The sequence below is a fragment of the Anoplopoma fimbria genome, chromosome 1 (genome assembly GCF_027596085.1).
Source record: "Anoplopoma fimbria isolate UVic2021 breed Golden Eagle Sablefish chromosome 1, Afim_UVic_2022, whole genome shotgun sequence".
Lineage (NCBI taxonomy): Eukaryota > Metazoa > Chordata > Actinopteri > Perciformes > Anoplopomatidae > Anoplopoma > Anoplopoma fimbria.
In genome coordinates, this window is record NC_072449.1 from 8,009,039 (window position 1) to 8,024,331 (window position 15,293).

Sequence of the window (15,293 nt, forward strand, 5' to 3'; positions counted from 1 at the left end):
AAATACATCCTCTGTCTCTCTTTCTCTCTCTCTCTCTCTCTCTCCCCGCAGAAGAGCCAAAGCTGGTACAACGTAAGTCACACTTTCTTTTTTATTTACATTAACATAATATGTGAAGTCTTTTATGGATGTATATGTGTGCTGGTGTGAGTTCACGTCGTGTGGATGACTCCTGGAAGTCAGTCAGTGGAGGGTGCTGCTTACGAGATGAAAGTTGTTGTCCTTGACCTTGTTTACTGGAGCACCAGATCACTAGTGTGGGTCACTGGTCCTCCAGGCAGGGATTATTAGCATGGGCTTAAAAGAGCAACAGGTGGCTCTTTCTGATGCTGGGAATCAAGAGGATGGGAAGACTACAGTTTCATTTTACCAAAAGTTTCTTTCTAGACAACAAAGCCAGGGTGATGGCGGTGGTTTTATTTTGCACCACAAGATGGCATGCTCACTCTATTTTTTCTGGCTCCAGCATTATTGTTTTCCATGTGGTGAGTTGCTGAACAACCTCTTAATGATTCTGGTCAACCAACTATTACATCGAAAAAGCTTCCTGTTGTGTGAGTTAAGCCCGAAGAGTGTTTGACTTTGACACCATCTAGTGTCAAACCCCACTTTTCTCCTGAAGTGTGTTTATTTGACTTTTTTCCCCATTTTATGTTGTTTTATTTCTTTCCTTTTTTTTTATTCCCTTTGTGTATACTCTTCCCCTCTCTCCCCAGCATGAAAGACAACACATCCTGAGAGTAAGCATGACTTGTATTCTTGTGCAACCCTGAATAACTTTCTTTCTCTGGCGCTCTGTATCTTGATTGTCAGACCGGTGGAATGATAACATCCCTTCTGCCTCTGTCTCTCATTCCATTGACTTCAATCAGTGTTGTTACCACCTAATAGCGAGGCCAGACTCTGGAGGAGGTGATTTGACATGTTGAAATGGACACATATTAAATAATTTGCCAAACTAAAGCCCTATCGTTTCAATTACAGAGTGATTCTTTGCTAGTGGTCTTATTCAATTCATTAAATTTGCATTGACAATATGTGTTCTGGATTTGTGTTTCACCAGTCCCTTAGATGGTGTTAAAAGTGGCCTGTCACCACTCAAACATCTAATTCTGGTACGCAACAGGTGGTAGCAAGCCCACTGAGTTTCTCACTGTACTAAACAAATCAACAAACCATCCCAAGGGCCTGTGGACGAGCCTTGAATGCCTTTGAACAACAGGGGAATGGAGCATGGTGCTTTTAGTTGTGGCATGTTTCCCTCCTGTACGACTCATGTTTCTACGTCCATGTTCTAAAATAAAACCATGGACACTTAGACATTTAGGCTTGGGTTTGAAAATCAACAGAAGGACTACAGATAAGGAAAACGGGAGAACTGCTGTTGAGATGAAAAGAGGCTTGGTCCAAAAAGTCCAGACGCTTTCTTAAAATCTTCTCCCATGCACCCAGCTATTTGGAGCCACTCACATTTCCTCTACTGACCTGCTACCTAGATAGGAGCATCACAAGCGACGAGCTAGAGTTGATGTTGCTCTGACTAACAGATGCAAATGTCATGTTAACAGTTGACATACAGCTTGCAACCAGCACAGTATACATCAAGTGTACAAGATACCAGGACCATCTGCTCATCAAATACACTGCAAGACTGCAAATCTCCTTTTTGTATACCCTCAACTTATATCGACTACTATTAAAGGATAAAGCTGGTGATAATATGTGTTTTATTATCAACAAATCCCATGAAAAGACCAAAACCATTAATGAGTTTATCCTGATAACAAGTTTGGTGTGTGTCAGACTGATTGCTTCCAAAATGAATGCGACAATCAGTGGTATCCACTACTCTGAATTTCATTAAAGATAAAAGGAAGTTTGAGAGGTGTTGTGCTTGTGATGAAGATTTGCCAAGTGAGGTAACTAGAAAAGGTGTGAGACAGTCACCGCGATAACACCTCTGCTCCAGTGAACTCTGAGACTCACATCAGATAGCTGTTTACAGTTTGTCTGTGTACAGTATGCTGTATCTGTCCCCTATGGAATTTACCATAAATGAATCAATTAATCTGTGTTACTGCAGCGATTTTACTCACAAACACTTAATGAAAACTCAGATCATAATGGTGGTATATACACACAGTATAAGAAGATTATTGAAAACTAATGACGCTCTGTTCTGCATCTCTTTAACCCTATTTGACGTTATATCTTAAAGATGATGATAAAGAATTCATAAGCTGCTCCACACTGACGAGTGTCGGTAGTCCGGCCCTCTATTCTGCACTGAAGAGAGCAGACAACGCTGATAAAATATTAGGCAAAATTTGATTTGAGGTTTGAGATAGTTTATATCTTTTACACATTGGAATGTGCTATGTCTCACTAGTACAAGCACAAAAAACACTGCTGGTTTGACTGTTTATTATAAAGAGGATCTATTAGAGTAAAGTCAAATGTGATATGAAGTTCAATTAAATGTGTGAGAGGCATCATTAGATGTGTAATGAAGGTGCGCACATTCTTCTGCAAGTTTGTTTTCATAGATCACAACCTTGGCGTGGGAAGTAGCGTAAGCCTCTTCTAGGCCTCGTTTTGTGCGTACAAACAGTTATAAATAAGATCCCAGCTGTTTTATAAAATTATTTGACCTTAATAAAAATGAATGTTTGGCCTACTTACAAAGATGTATGTCTTGAGTTGGAGCCAGTGGGCTTATGGCTGGGTTCCATTAATAAAGTACGATGAAAGATCAAGAGACTGACCAAGGCATCATTGGTTTTGGTCTTTCAATGGGAGTTCTTGACAGAAAGAAAAATACAGAGCAACGCCAGTCTAATCCTTTAAAACAAGTATAAAAATACCAACTAGTATTTCAGCTTTAGAAAGTTTGCAGTGTGAATGAGAGTGGAATTAACCATCACAAAATATTTACGATGGTGAAATCACCTTTTAAAATGGTTATTCTCAGTAGGGCTGTGTTCCTGACATCTTGTACACTCATCCTTACTCACAAAATAAACACTGAAGCTCAATCAATCGAGTGAAATATGTCCAATCGGTACCCTTTATTTCAGTTGGCTGTGACTGTATGTGTGGGTGTTTTACCCATCATGCACCTGCATGTAGGACAGCGTCTGCATGTGTGTATGTGTGCACCTCTACATGGCAATGATGACCTCCCATGGCACTGAAACCACGGTGATTAAAAACCACATCCGTCCTAAAGTGAGATCTGAGCCTGTTAGAGATACGCACAGCGGCCATCTTTCTTTCACAGCCCTCTGAGCGCGCCTGTTCATTCGCTTTGCATCTACACGAGTTTGTCGCAATGCTTCCGTGGCAACCGTACCCACAGGCTCCGGGAAGTTAGCAACAAGAGGGAAAACACTGACAAACAGTGAAGCTGTGGTTAGAACTTTAGACAGTGAGCGAATTGAATTTGTTGCTTCACTCCGATCGATACACGCCCACATACCTCACCTTCCGAATGAACAAACCACCACATTATAAGGATGGGAGTGTTATTAACAGGATAGACTCACACACCCCAAACCCCCATCCCCCTTAAAACACTAAAACCCCACCCTGCTTTACAGTACCAGCCTCTTCCATCCCCTACTGTTTGTACACCGTTAATAGTTAACCAAATCCATAAACACTGCGTATCTGCGGTCCCACCTCATCCCAAGGCTCATACTGTCACCTAAACGCTGGTGGCTGCATCGGTCACAATGGCCTCTTTCTTTGCTTGATTTATTGGAGAAAGTGAACGGAGTGAGCAGGAAATAAAGGACTTCTAACAGCAGTAATTTTGATGAATGAACCGTCATTTTGCTGAAATTTCATCCACATGATGTAAAGGCATACTCAACAGAGTGAAGGACTTTTCTTTTTTACCAGCACTGTTTTCGAAGAGGCCAACTGCTGGGGATTATTTCCCCATTTATTTTCCCTGCACCTCCTCCGTGTCTGGTTAAACTGGGGCCTGGGAAATAACTGCAAAAGAAAGGTGGAAGTCGTGGCTGAATTCCAGCGCTCGTGTGTGGGCTACACATTGGCTTCATCCAGCAGGAGTCAATGAAATGCGAGCTGGAGTAACATCTTTTTTTTTCATGCCTACTGGGACCTCCATCACAATGCCCACCTTCTTGACCCTTGACATACTGTATTTTTAGTTAAGAATAGTCGAAGGACATGCGCACCAATTGTTTTTTAAGCGCTGCTATAAATAAGAACTGCGAGCTCTGCATCTGTCAGGCCTGCTAGGAGTAACAGAGGGTGATCGAGTATCACAAGTACATGAATGACCCCAATACCAAGGCGGGGAGAAAGGAGGGGGATGCTACATACCTTCAATACCTTCAAAACGGCACTGATTTGTCCTTCTGTGCCTTTTAGTTTGGATTCCAGCAGCTATTCTTACATGAAATGAGTGATCGCATGAAACGGATAAACAAATAAATATTTACAGTACGTTGGTTTGGGCCACGTCACCCTGCGGCGTAGGCTCTGGACTGCAAACCAGTGCAGACTCTGTCAAGATTGATGGTGTTGTTTTGCAGACGGAGGTAACTGGAGGTTATGCTCACATCTGTTCTCTGTAACTTAATCACTTGGACGGACAGCAAGACGGACTCAACACATACTTCACTGAAAGCATTCATTTCTTTTTTTTTTATTCAGTCCTGTTTTCTTTCCTTTTAAGCTTCTTTCTTCTCAGCTACATCTTTGTTTATATTAGCCCTCCTCTCCACAAAGTCGCTTCATTCTTTTCTGGTCGTAAAACGGGGTAATTACAAGGCACTCGGACCTGGAAAGCACCCTGCACACTCTTACACACACACACACACACACACACACACACACACACACACACACCCACACTGAACTCACACACTTACCAGGAGGAGTAAGCAGGAAAAAAGGAAAAAGCTACTGGCGTAATAATAAAGGACTTGTTGGCCGGGGTTACTAGAGGGCAACGGCCGTAACTCCTCTCCCTGTTTGTGGAAAGGAAGAGAGAGAGAGAAGGAGAGAGAGAAAGAGAGAGACAAGGATCATGTGGCTGGAGTGTGCCGTGTCCAACGCTCAACGCTGAAAGGGAGCAGCACCCAAAACAGGGGGCGGATACTGCAGCTTGCAAACGCCTGGAATCTCAAGCTCTTGTCTGCCCTTATTTTCCAAAACCCACTGGAAGTGACAAGTCCTCCGACGTCAGAAGAGCCCACTGGGCCCCCCGTTTTGGGAAAAATAAGCTGCCATCCAGGCGCCAAGCAGGATCTGGGGCGGTCGAATATGGAATTGGATGAGGATTGTACCATTTCAGACTGGGAGGCCGTGCTGGAGCTTGATGAGGCGTTGGCGGGGTGGCTCCTCCAGGGTCCAGCTAGAGGGGAGTGGGGTTGGGAGTGGGGCTGGGCTACCTCCGACCTTCAGAACCCCGAGTGGGACACTGAGGAGATCCCCGCTGTAAGTTATAAGCTGGAAACCACACGGAGATGAGTGAAGAAAATAATGTCGAAAAGTTAAAAGATGCTTTTGGACAGACTTATTGAGCTGTTTTTGGGCAAAGTAAAGTCACAAGAGAGGGATCAGTTCTAAAGCTTTGTAGCACTTAAGCTTCATGCTACTGTAAACATTCTGTGGTGATTCCCCACCACTAAAGAAAAACAGCTAGTTTGGGTTTGAGTCATAGCTATTTGAATTTTCCCTGAGCACATAGAGGCCTGTTGTTTGCAGGGTTCATCAGGTTACTGTGTGAGTGACTTTGTTTGTGAACAGAGTAGGTGTGTTTTGGTTGTTCTTGGTCACGGATGACGTTATCAAAAAACATCAAAATGATGATGTTTGCAGTTTAGGCAGTTAAATACCAAATTCCATTCAAATATTCAGGGGGGTTTTCAGAGATGTCACTCCCATGTTTTCAGAGCAGTGTCTCTCATCACCATACTTTTCTCAAATAGAAATAGACAAATAGAAGTATAAACAGATACTCCCAAACAGTATTTTAGTATTTCAAATGCTTTGTTTTAAAAGGGACGCACATGTCTTGATTTTTAATGTGAACAAGATCTTCTTCTTCAAAAAGGGAGAAGAGAGTTTTTTATTTTGTCTCTGCATACATCTTGTTACCGTATTGGCAGCTATTGTTTCCTTCTTTCCTGTTGAAGGAAAGCATCTGGCACAGACAGAGACAGAGAGCCCTCAGTTTGGCACACATTCTGAGATTTTTATTCATCGCAGGCTCTCTCTGGAAATAATCTAGTCTGCTGAAGCCAAGCAAAGAAAAAGTGTGATCATGTTGAACAGGATGTCTTTTCTCAGTGCTGAAAACCTTTTTGTTTTTGACCAGGTTATTTAAGCCACTAGGCACAGTTTTGTTTGTGGTTTCATCAGTTGTCCTACCCTTTATCACTAGACAAAACCCTCATTGTCGGACACAATAATGCAAATCTAAGACCGTGACTCATATTGCATATGCTCATAGTGGTGACAGCATGTGTATTGAATGATCTGCAGCGGGCTGATGTTTTAATATTGCGCTTTGTTTTTGAGTATCAGCAAAGATGCCCATTCAGGCCACATCCCTCTGCTTGCCATTCACTACACATCCATTTCCCAGAGCCTGTCAAACCCCCCCCCGCAGAGTGAAATCCATGGTATGAGGAGAGTAAACCAGACATCCCGATTAAACCTGTGGGCGGTTTTTACGAGGTTATCTCACATGCTCACGGAAACGATTAACTCGGTGTAGGGCTGCGTCTGCACGGCGGACACGACTCTTGTGGGCGAGAGTCAGACAGCATGAGGAATGTTTGAGTTTTGAAAAAGAATACATGCATGGTGGTGTTTTCTGACTCTGCCTGTCACTGCAGGTGCTGAGCCCGACATACAAGCAGCGCAATGAGGACTTTAGGAAACTCTTCAAGCAGCTCCCTGACACAGAGAGACTCATTGTTGGTAAGTTGACGCTTGTTTTAGGGTGCAGCTAAGTTATTAGTCATTATAAAATGATTAATCCTTCGAGAACACAGAGGAGGCACAAACAACAACTAGGACATTCCAAGTGTTGAACATCACATGATTTAAATAGATCACTGACAAATTAAAAAAGAATTGTCCTCCTCTTATTTTAGAGGCACTTCTAATCTTGTAATGAACTTTTCCAGCACTCTAAGCTGCTGTGCCATGAACAATGACAACATCACAAGTGTACTTTGATGAGTTCTTGCCTGATTTTTCCAAACTCTCTAATGAATACAGAGATTGTCTGAAGTTCCTTGAATAATAAAACTCTAGGGTAAAACTGAGCTCATGGTTTATGAGTTGAGCTTTATGGTTTGTTAATGAAGAGTTCAGAGTTAATAAACAAGATAAACACACAAGAGGAATTCTTAAATGCTCTGCAGTGAGGCTTCTTTGTGACAGTGAAGGGCCTTTGGAGAGCGCATTCAAATGAACTGTTTGTTTAATGAGTCTGATTGGACGTCAGCAAGTTCTAATATCTGATCTATTATTTAGCATTTTTCTGTCTTATTGATGTTATTTCTCTGTGATGTAATTTTGCATCATACTGAACGAGTGTGGATGTATTTTTTTTTTTTCTCTGATCATGTGGCGTCTTTATGCTGCAGACTACTCCTGTGCTCTCCAACGGGACATCCTCCTGCAGGGACGACTCTACCTCTCCGAGAACTGGATCTGTTTCTATAGCAACATCTTCCGCTGGGAAACGCTGGTACGCTCAGGACCTCTGTGCATTCCCATTCTTCTTATATTGGCAGTATTGGGTCACACTTGGAACTATAATGTGTGTGTGTGTGTGTGTGTGTGTGTGTGTGTGTGTGTGTGTGTGTGTGTGTGTGTGTGTGTGTGTGTGTGTGTGTGTGTGTGTGTGTGTGTGTGTGTATGTATAATTGTGTACATTTTTTGTGTGTGTAGCTGACAGTGCGGCTAAAGGACATCTGCTCAATGACGAAAGAGAAGACCGCCCGCCTCATCCCCAATGCCATCCAGGTGTGCACAGACACTGAGAAGGTAAACAATACAGAGCGACTAAATACAGGTGCTTATAGGAAAAAATGTTGATGGTACACCTGAGAGGTAGCAGTAAATATGTTTAAGTATAATCATATTCTAAAGAGACAGTAGGGAAGCCTTAAGGTACAAAGTCTGGCTGTTAACAGAAGTTACTGGAGAATGGTTTGTTATTTATGCCCAACATCACTGCCACGAATTAAAGTAATCTAGACGAAAAGGTTTATTTCCCTCGAGACTTGTTCATAATTACCATATTTTTTTTCACAGCACTTTTTCAGCTCATTTGGAGCCAGGGACAGGACTTACATGATGATGTTCAGACTCTGGCAGAATGCGCTACTAGACAAGGTGAGCAATATGATTCTGTTAATACTAGTCTGAGAATTAATGTTCATCATTTTTCTCAGAATTACTTTCGAGTGGTCTCATTTCTCACTTTGATTGGATGTCGCCTCTTGCAGCCCCTGTGCCCCAAAGAACTGTGGCACTTTGTTCATCAGTGCTATGGCAACGAGCTAGGCCTAACCAGCGATGACGAGGACTATGTTCCCCCTGATGATGACTTCAACACCATGGGGTGAGTCTGTTTCTGCTGCATCATCAGTTACTATGGTTACTACACTATAAATATATTTTAGTCAATTACCTAACTGCCCAAATTACAATTGAATTAGAGAACCTAATAAGAGCTGTAACAAGCAACGCTCACATGATCAGTCCCATACAAGACTGCACTCTCTCTCCAGCTCTCTCAACTGAGAAACACATTTAACATCCTTCTCAGCTTCTCTGCTAATGCATACCGCAAATTATAGCATTTGATTTTAACTTTAAAGCTGCAAAAGGTGCAATACACCAAATACTGCATTCTTCTGAAGGCTTTAGAAATCTTTCCCTGCTCTGTCTCTTCTGTTATTTACGTTTTCCCTTTATGGCTGAAGTGGATTCACAAGGTGAAATCAATACAGAGCCGTGGTTTGACTCTGTTTGGTCTCCGCAGTGAACTCACAATGTCTGAAGGTTTGTCAACTCTCCTTTGAGGAAACGTGGGCTCTGTATGTGGTCTAGACGATTTGACAGAACCCGGGTGAACTCAAAGTGAGAGGAAAGATTTACTTCAAAGGCTCAACTGAGGTCAAATGAGATGGCCCTGAAGTGATGGTGACTTTGTAAACGACGGCTAACAGTCCAACATAGCTATTAGTAAAGGGAAGGGTAGATCATTTTAACTTGTTCCTCACACATAGTGATTGTCCAAACATCCTATTATACATCTTAATATTAGCCAAAGACTGCTTAACACAGGTTTTAGAAGAACCTGATTCAAAGTGTGAGATTAGTATAACTGAGTAACATTCCTGCCTTTCGCTGGTCTCTGGTCACCTTCAGGTTCAGTGAAGAGATTCCAAACGAAGAGAATGAGATTAACAATGACAACTTGTCAAAGAGCAGCGCTGACGCCAAGCCTGAGGGGAGTCCTCCTCCACTACATAAGAAGATCGTTCCAAACAGCACCATACCCAGCCCGGGCAACCATGATCCACCCATCACAGTAAGTCACATACACACATATATATATATACACTTATATATACATGTTGAATCAACTGCAACACCTATATGGGTCAGAAGAACTACAGGACACTTCATTGACAAGATCTGAAAAGGAAACATTTTTTATTTGATTGATGCTCATGATCTTCTTTTTTCTCCAGTTTGACCTCCCAGCAGAAGAGTATGCAGACTGCCTACCAGACGGCGAGCTGCTTGCGCTGCCCCTTTTGTTGGAGGAGAGGAACATTGATACCAGCGGGCCTGGTGGTCCTGTCCCCTCACCGTCTCTGGACTTCAACGACAACGAAGACATCCCGACTGAGCTCAGCGACTCCTCGGAAACACACGACGAGGGTAACTGCTCAGAACAGAATGAACCCCTTCCTGTTTAATAATAATAATAATAATACATTTTACTTATAGAGCGCTTTTCAGAGTACTCAAAAACGTTTAAATGCATTCATGACGCTTGTTTGACATGAATGCATAATCCTCTCATAACAGTTTGATATAGATGATGCTGGTAACAAGATTTGAAAACAAGCTTGTGAAGACACCTCTGGAATTGATTTGCCATCTTGTCTTGGACACATAGGTGAAGTGCAGGCCTTTCATGAGGATCTAAATGGCAGGCAGCACATCAATGAAATCTACAAGTTCAGTGTGGACAAGCTCTATGGGATCCTCTTCACAGAGTCGCAGTTCATGAGTGACTTCATGGAACAGAGGCGGTTCTCAGGTCAGTGTTTCTGATGCTTCTACGCCTGACTGCTGATCTCTGTGGAGTAAAGGCAGAACAAAAATGTGGTCGCTTTGTGCATTGTTAATTAGCTCTCTCATCACGTTGCGGTTTAGATGTGGTGTACCACCCGTGGAAGAAAGAGGAGGCTGGGAACCAGACTAGAGACATCATGTACACCATCTCGCTGTCCAACCCCCTGGCCCCCAAAACAGCCACAGTCACAGAGACACAGGTACAGTCAACTCCTGCACCTCAGAAACATTTCTTATTTTTTATACATTCCGAGTTTGAGCCAGCTTTCAAAATGAAGATCAATTAAACCATGTTTCCTTTCTTTGGTCAGACTCTGTACAAAGCCAGCCAGGAGAGTGAGTGTTACATCATCGATGCTGAGGTCAACACACATGACGTGCCCTACCACGACTACTTCTACACCCTCAACCGCTACATGCTCACCAGGGTGGCCAAGAACAAGTGTCGGTTACGGTGAGTAAGACGCTCACAGACCACAAACCGGGCAAATAAGAAGTTGCTTTATGTTCAATTATTAGTTAAAAACATGTCTTTTGATGTCTTTTTTCAATCTAATATTTATATTTCCAGTTTAATTTCTCATTGTAAGACTCTATCCATGTTTATGAATGTGTTTCTCTCAGGGTATCAACAGAGCTGCGCTACAGGAAGCAGCCGTGGGGGCTGGTGAAAGGCTTCATAGAGAAAAACTTCTGGAGCGGACTAGAAGAGAACTTCCGCCATCTTGGTAAACTTGAGTGTTGTTTGTTTGTCTGTTCTGACAGTTGTCATATTTTGTAGAAATTTGAATAACACATTTAAAGTATTTTTGGCTACTATTAAAGAGAGAGAAGATAGGAAGGAAGATAATAAAATAAATAGATACCTCACAAAGTTTACCATCGAGTCTAGCAATCCTAAAGTGGATCTATGAATGAGTAACAGCTGTCTTCTTCCCTCTCAGAGTTGGAGCTGTCCAAGCTGGAGGACTTACTGACTGAGTCCCACCAACTGTCTCCCAAGGCCAAGGTGGTGAAAAACTCAGTGAGGCGGAAGAAGAGGCCACTCCCACACTTGCGCAGCCAGCTTCTGGACGAGGCGCTCAGCCCCGTTACCACGCCGGAGGATGAGGAAGTGATTCAGAGGATCAAACAAGTGGCAGGCTCCACGCAAACCAGACACCAGAGTCAAGAACACCATCACCTGCCGGGAGGCCTTGCTCTGTACAGCGTCTCCAAATTGCTGCTCATCATCAGCTTTGTGTACGCAACTAATCACAAAACACACCAACGATCCCTGGGAGGCTTGTTTATCTGGCCACAGGGATTCAAATACATTCAACACATGCTCATCTCACATATGTTAAGACAGACAATTTTTTTCTCTGAGTCACGTTTCATTATTTCACCATTTTTTTTTCTCCTCTAAGCTCCGTGGAGTTTTTGTCTAATTTACAGTTAAACTTTTGTTTTCATATAAATATCTCATTGTTGGTGTCTTGAGTGTAACCTCTCTCTCCTCTCCTCTCATTGCCATCCATAGGATCTGTCTAAGGTACATAATGTGATTAGCCAGCATAGCCAGATGAATATGTTGAAAAGTAAACCCAGCATAGATTTGTCATTGCCATGTACAGATGAGCTACTTAAAGGCACCATGAATGAATCACAAAGCAGAGAGGAGGACTCATCTGTTTTCCTTCTTTCCCTTCCTTCAGCCTGGTCCTGCTGGTGTTCCTCAACATGATGCTCTTCTACAAGCTGTGGATGCTGGAGTACTCCGCACAGTCCTTAACAACCTGGCAAGGTCTGCGGCTTCATGAAAGGTACACACACACACACACACACACACACACACACACACACACACACACACACACACACACACTCAAACAAACAAGTGTACACACAGATACAATTTAAGCACCCTTCATTATTATAGAACTCATTTATCACAGAGATACAATCTAGTTTATTAATATTTTGGGACATTTGGAATACAAATAAATGGAGTTATATTTGGCTGTTTGCCCAAAAGGCAATCACAGCTAAACACATACAGTTACAGACATGAACACACTAAACTAAATCCATATGGCTGTTGACGTGTGTGACAGGAAAACATAGAGCTCTTAAAAACATTACCCCTGAATAGCTCTTGGCCTATTGAAACAATTTACCAAATTGTTTGTTGGCAGTCCCTCCAAATGAAAGCCATGCTCGAGTGGCTGCACCCTGATGTTGCTAATGTGTGTGTGTGTGTGTGTGTGTGTGTGTGTGTGTGTGTGTGTGTGTGTGTTTCATGTGTGTTTCCCAGTAAACTGCCTCAGACACAGATGGAGTGGGCCCAGCTCCTGGAGGCGCAGCAGCGTTTCCATGACGCCGAGCTGCAGAAGTGGAGGGAGATTATCAAGTCGTCAGTTGTGCTGCTAGACCAGGTATTCGGACACAAAGACACACTTTCAAGATCCTGTCAGAACTGTGATGTGATGTAAGATAATTTAACAACTTCTGCTTTTGAGTTGGGTAATGGGTGACACTGCATATGTAACTACGAGCAGAAATTAAAAAAAACTGTATTTACTAGTCAGCTATACAGTGACACACCCAACACTCTATAAACATACAACAGGTTATTTTAGTGCCACAGCTAGCAGGCCTTTTTGCCAAGTGCACTATTTCATGATACTGTATATAGTATGACAAATTTGGCACTGCAAAGGGCATTTCATCCACCACTGAGAGAGGGCGCCGTTGAGCCTGTAAACCTGAACTACTGGATTAACCATACATGGCCTTTTAACACACAGTAACAGCAGAGCTATAAAACACAATCACACCTCTTCTGCTAAGTGAAGGAGGTTGTGGGTATATTAGACTATTGGACCATTTCCACTACATTCAGTGGAGAAACTGGTACGATATGATTTTGGAATTTCAATGCAAAACAGTGACTCTAGAAAAAAGCTAAAAAGCCAAAAAACAGACATTTACTGTTCATATTTAAGATTACAGATTACCATTAAAGTTGTGTGCTAGAAAAATCTCCCTAAAATACAACATTTTTACATTCTTCTGGTTATCCTCAAGAATCATAAGAAACAACAAATAGCCCCATGGATAAGAATCATTTTTTGCAACCCCTTGAAGTTTTTCCCTGAGCATGCCAGAGTTTCCAAATGTGGGAGGTATCTCATCAGTAGCTAATAATGCGGACCTGATGCTACGTTTTCAAAAGTAGCTGATGATTGAATATAACCTGTATAGAAATGAACCTTAGGGAAGCCATTCAATAACCTTCTTACCTTTCACCTTACGCTTTCACTAGTTGCCCAATGGTAACAAGGTCTGCAGCACCATGGGAAAATTATTCATTTTATAGAAAGAGAGGGATTTGTCACTGTCGTTGATAAACAACCTAACTTTTATTACTTTTCTTCAGATGAAAGACTCGTTATTGAACCTCCAGCGAGGCATTGGTTTAAGGGACTACAGCTCCGAGGCTGAGGAGAAGAGAAGTCGCTATCACTGACACACCACCAACAAGGCCATGAGGGCATGCTGTGCAATATACTGTAGAACCTGTTTTGTTTGTGAACCAGTATGAGGGCAGCGGCAACACAGAGGGGGAGGACAGAGGGGGGAGGCGAGACCAACAGTGAGCTGGTCTAAGAAACACAGAGGGAGCAGCACTCGTCTCCAGCGCACAGAGGTTTAAACCCCCGGGAGGAGAAAAATCACAGACAGAAAGTGCCCCTCTCACACACAGGACTGAGGTGTCCCCAACATCACTGAGGCATTGTGGGAAGGTGCTCCTTCTCTACACCTGTGGGGCAAACACAGGTTTTCTTCTACTCTCTTTTCTCCAAGTGCATCCTACTGTAAGCCATGTCGACCAGAGAGTCGCAGAGAGAGGGAAGGAAAACTACTGCATGCATTTAGACTACCTAGCTCCCCTCAGTCAGTGTTAATGTGGTCCAGTTTCCAGTCTATGTGTGTCAAAAAAAAAAGAAGAACAAAGGACGAGGCGAGACTGAGTCGAAGGAAGGGGGGTTCTTTCGGGTCTTAATGGCTGTCTACACTCTCTAGACTGTTCCAAAACCAATCGTCCCTCTAGAGGTCGGCGCTGCAGCATCCCTTTAGTGAAACCTCCAAGTGATCAAAGTACAGAATCGTGTCCTAAACCAAAAAGGAAAAAGACGTGTTGCAGCTGGGAGCTCAGCTTCAACGATAAGTCTCTATTTGCCTTGTTTGAACATGGCCTGTGTGGTCTCCGTCAGGGCTGGTTCCCTGTCAGACTGTTGTGTTGAAATATTTATAAGTAGAATCTAAAGACAGATGAGACCGAAGCCAGTGCTTTTAACCTCATACACAATCCACTCAATCAGTTGCCCCTGCTACATTGTTAGCTTCCTTACATTGCATTATTCCTCATCCTTCTAATGAAGCAGAATGTATTAGCCTGGACTAAAAAGGCCAGACTTTGATCACAACTTATTAATTATTTTGAAAAGGAGGGGTGCTGCAGCCAGACCAATAGGGAGATCTGTGTTCTTACTTGTTTTATTACTAAACTGTGACTATATCTCTTTAAAAAATGTTTCAAATTAGAAAGAATTCTATGAATATATTTGAAATATATAAGAATATTTCATTATTTAATATATATATATTTCAAAATATATAAACCTTACCTATATTTATTGTTAATTTATGTAAATAAAGAAATTATCAGAGCTCTAGACCAGTTAAAGAATTTCTAACAAAAAGTGTTTTTTCTTCTAAAAAAATGCATGCCAGATATGTCTGTGACATGTCCAGTGTGCAAGTATGATTCTGCATTTGCGCAATTATATTTGCGCGTACGTGTGTGTGTGTGTGTGTGTGTGAGAGTGTGTTTGAGTGCATGCATGCGTGCGTGTGTGCACAAGTGTGTGCTGTAA

The 15,293-nt window shown here is 42.5% G+C and overlaps 1 protein-coding gene across 2 annotated transcripts in view; it reads left to right on the forward strand.

Annotated features, from left to right (window-relative positions):
- The window catches only part of gramd1bb (GRAM domain containing 1Bb), a 69,803-nt gene extending 54,714 nt beyond the window's left edge, over positions 1–15,089 (forward strand). The window contains exons 7-24 of one of the 2 annotated variants that reach the window (XM_054600497.1): positions 52–72; positions 717–740; positions 6,879–6,963; positions 7,638–7,741; positions 7,945–8,040; positions 8,311–8,391; positions 8,505–8,620; positions 9,433–9,595; positions 9,759–9,951; positions 10,193–10,336; positions 10,453–10,571; positions 10,683–10,825; positions 10,996–11,099; positions 11,316–11,613; positions 11,894–11,905; positions 12,069–12,176; positions 12,668–12,788; positions 13,793–15,089. In XM_054600497.1, coding sequence (XP_054456472.1) covers positions 52–72; positions 717–740; positions 6,879–6,963; positions 7,638–7,741; positions 7,945–8,040; positions 8,311–8,391; positions 8,505–8,620; positions 9,433–9,595; positions 9,759–9,951; positions 10,193–10,336; positions 10,453–10,571; positions 10,683–10,825; positions 10,996–11,099; positions 11,316–11,613; positions 11,894–11,905; positions 12,069–12,176; positions 12,668–12,788; positions 13,793–13,882 — 2,022 coding nt within the window. In that variant the 3' untranslated portion in view covers positions 13,883–15,089. The remainder of the gene's footprint in view (positions 1–51; positions 73–716; positions 741–6,878; positions 6,964–7,637; positions 7,742–7,944; positions 8,041–8,310; positions 8,392–8,504; positions 8,621–9,432; positions 9,596–9,758; positions 9,952–10,192; positions 10,337–10,452; positions 10,572–10,682; positions 10,826–10,995; positions 11,100–11,315; positions 11,614–11,893; positions 11,906–12,068; positions 12,177–12,667; positions 12,789–13,792) is intronic. The other variant, XM_054600578.1, reaches the window with a different exon arrangement.
- The last annotated feature ends 204 nt before the right edge of the window (positions 15,090–15,293 follow it).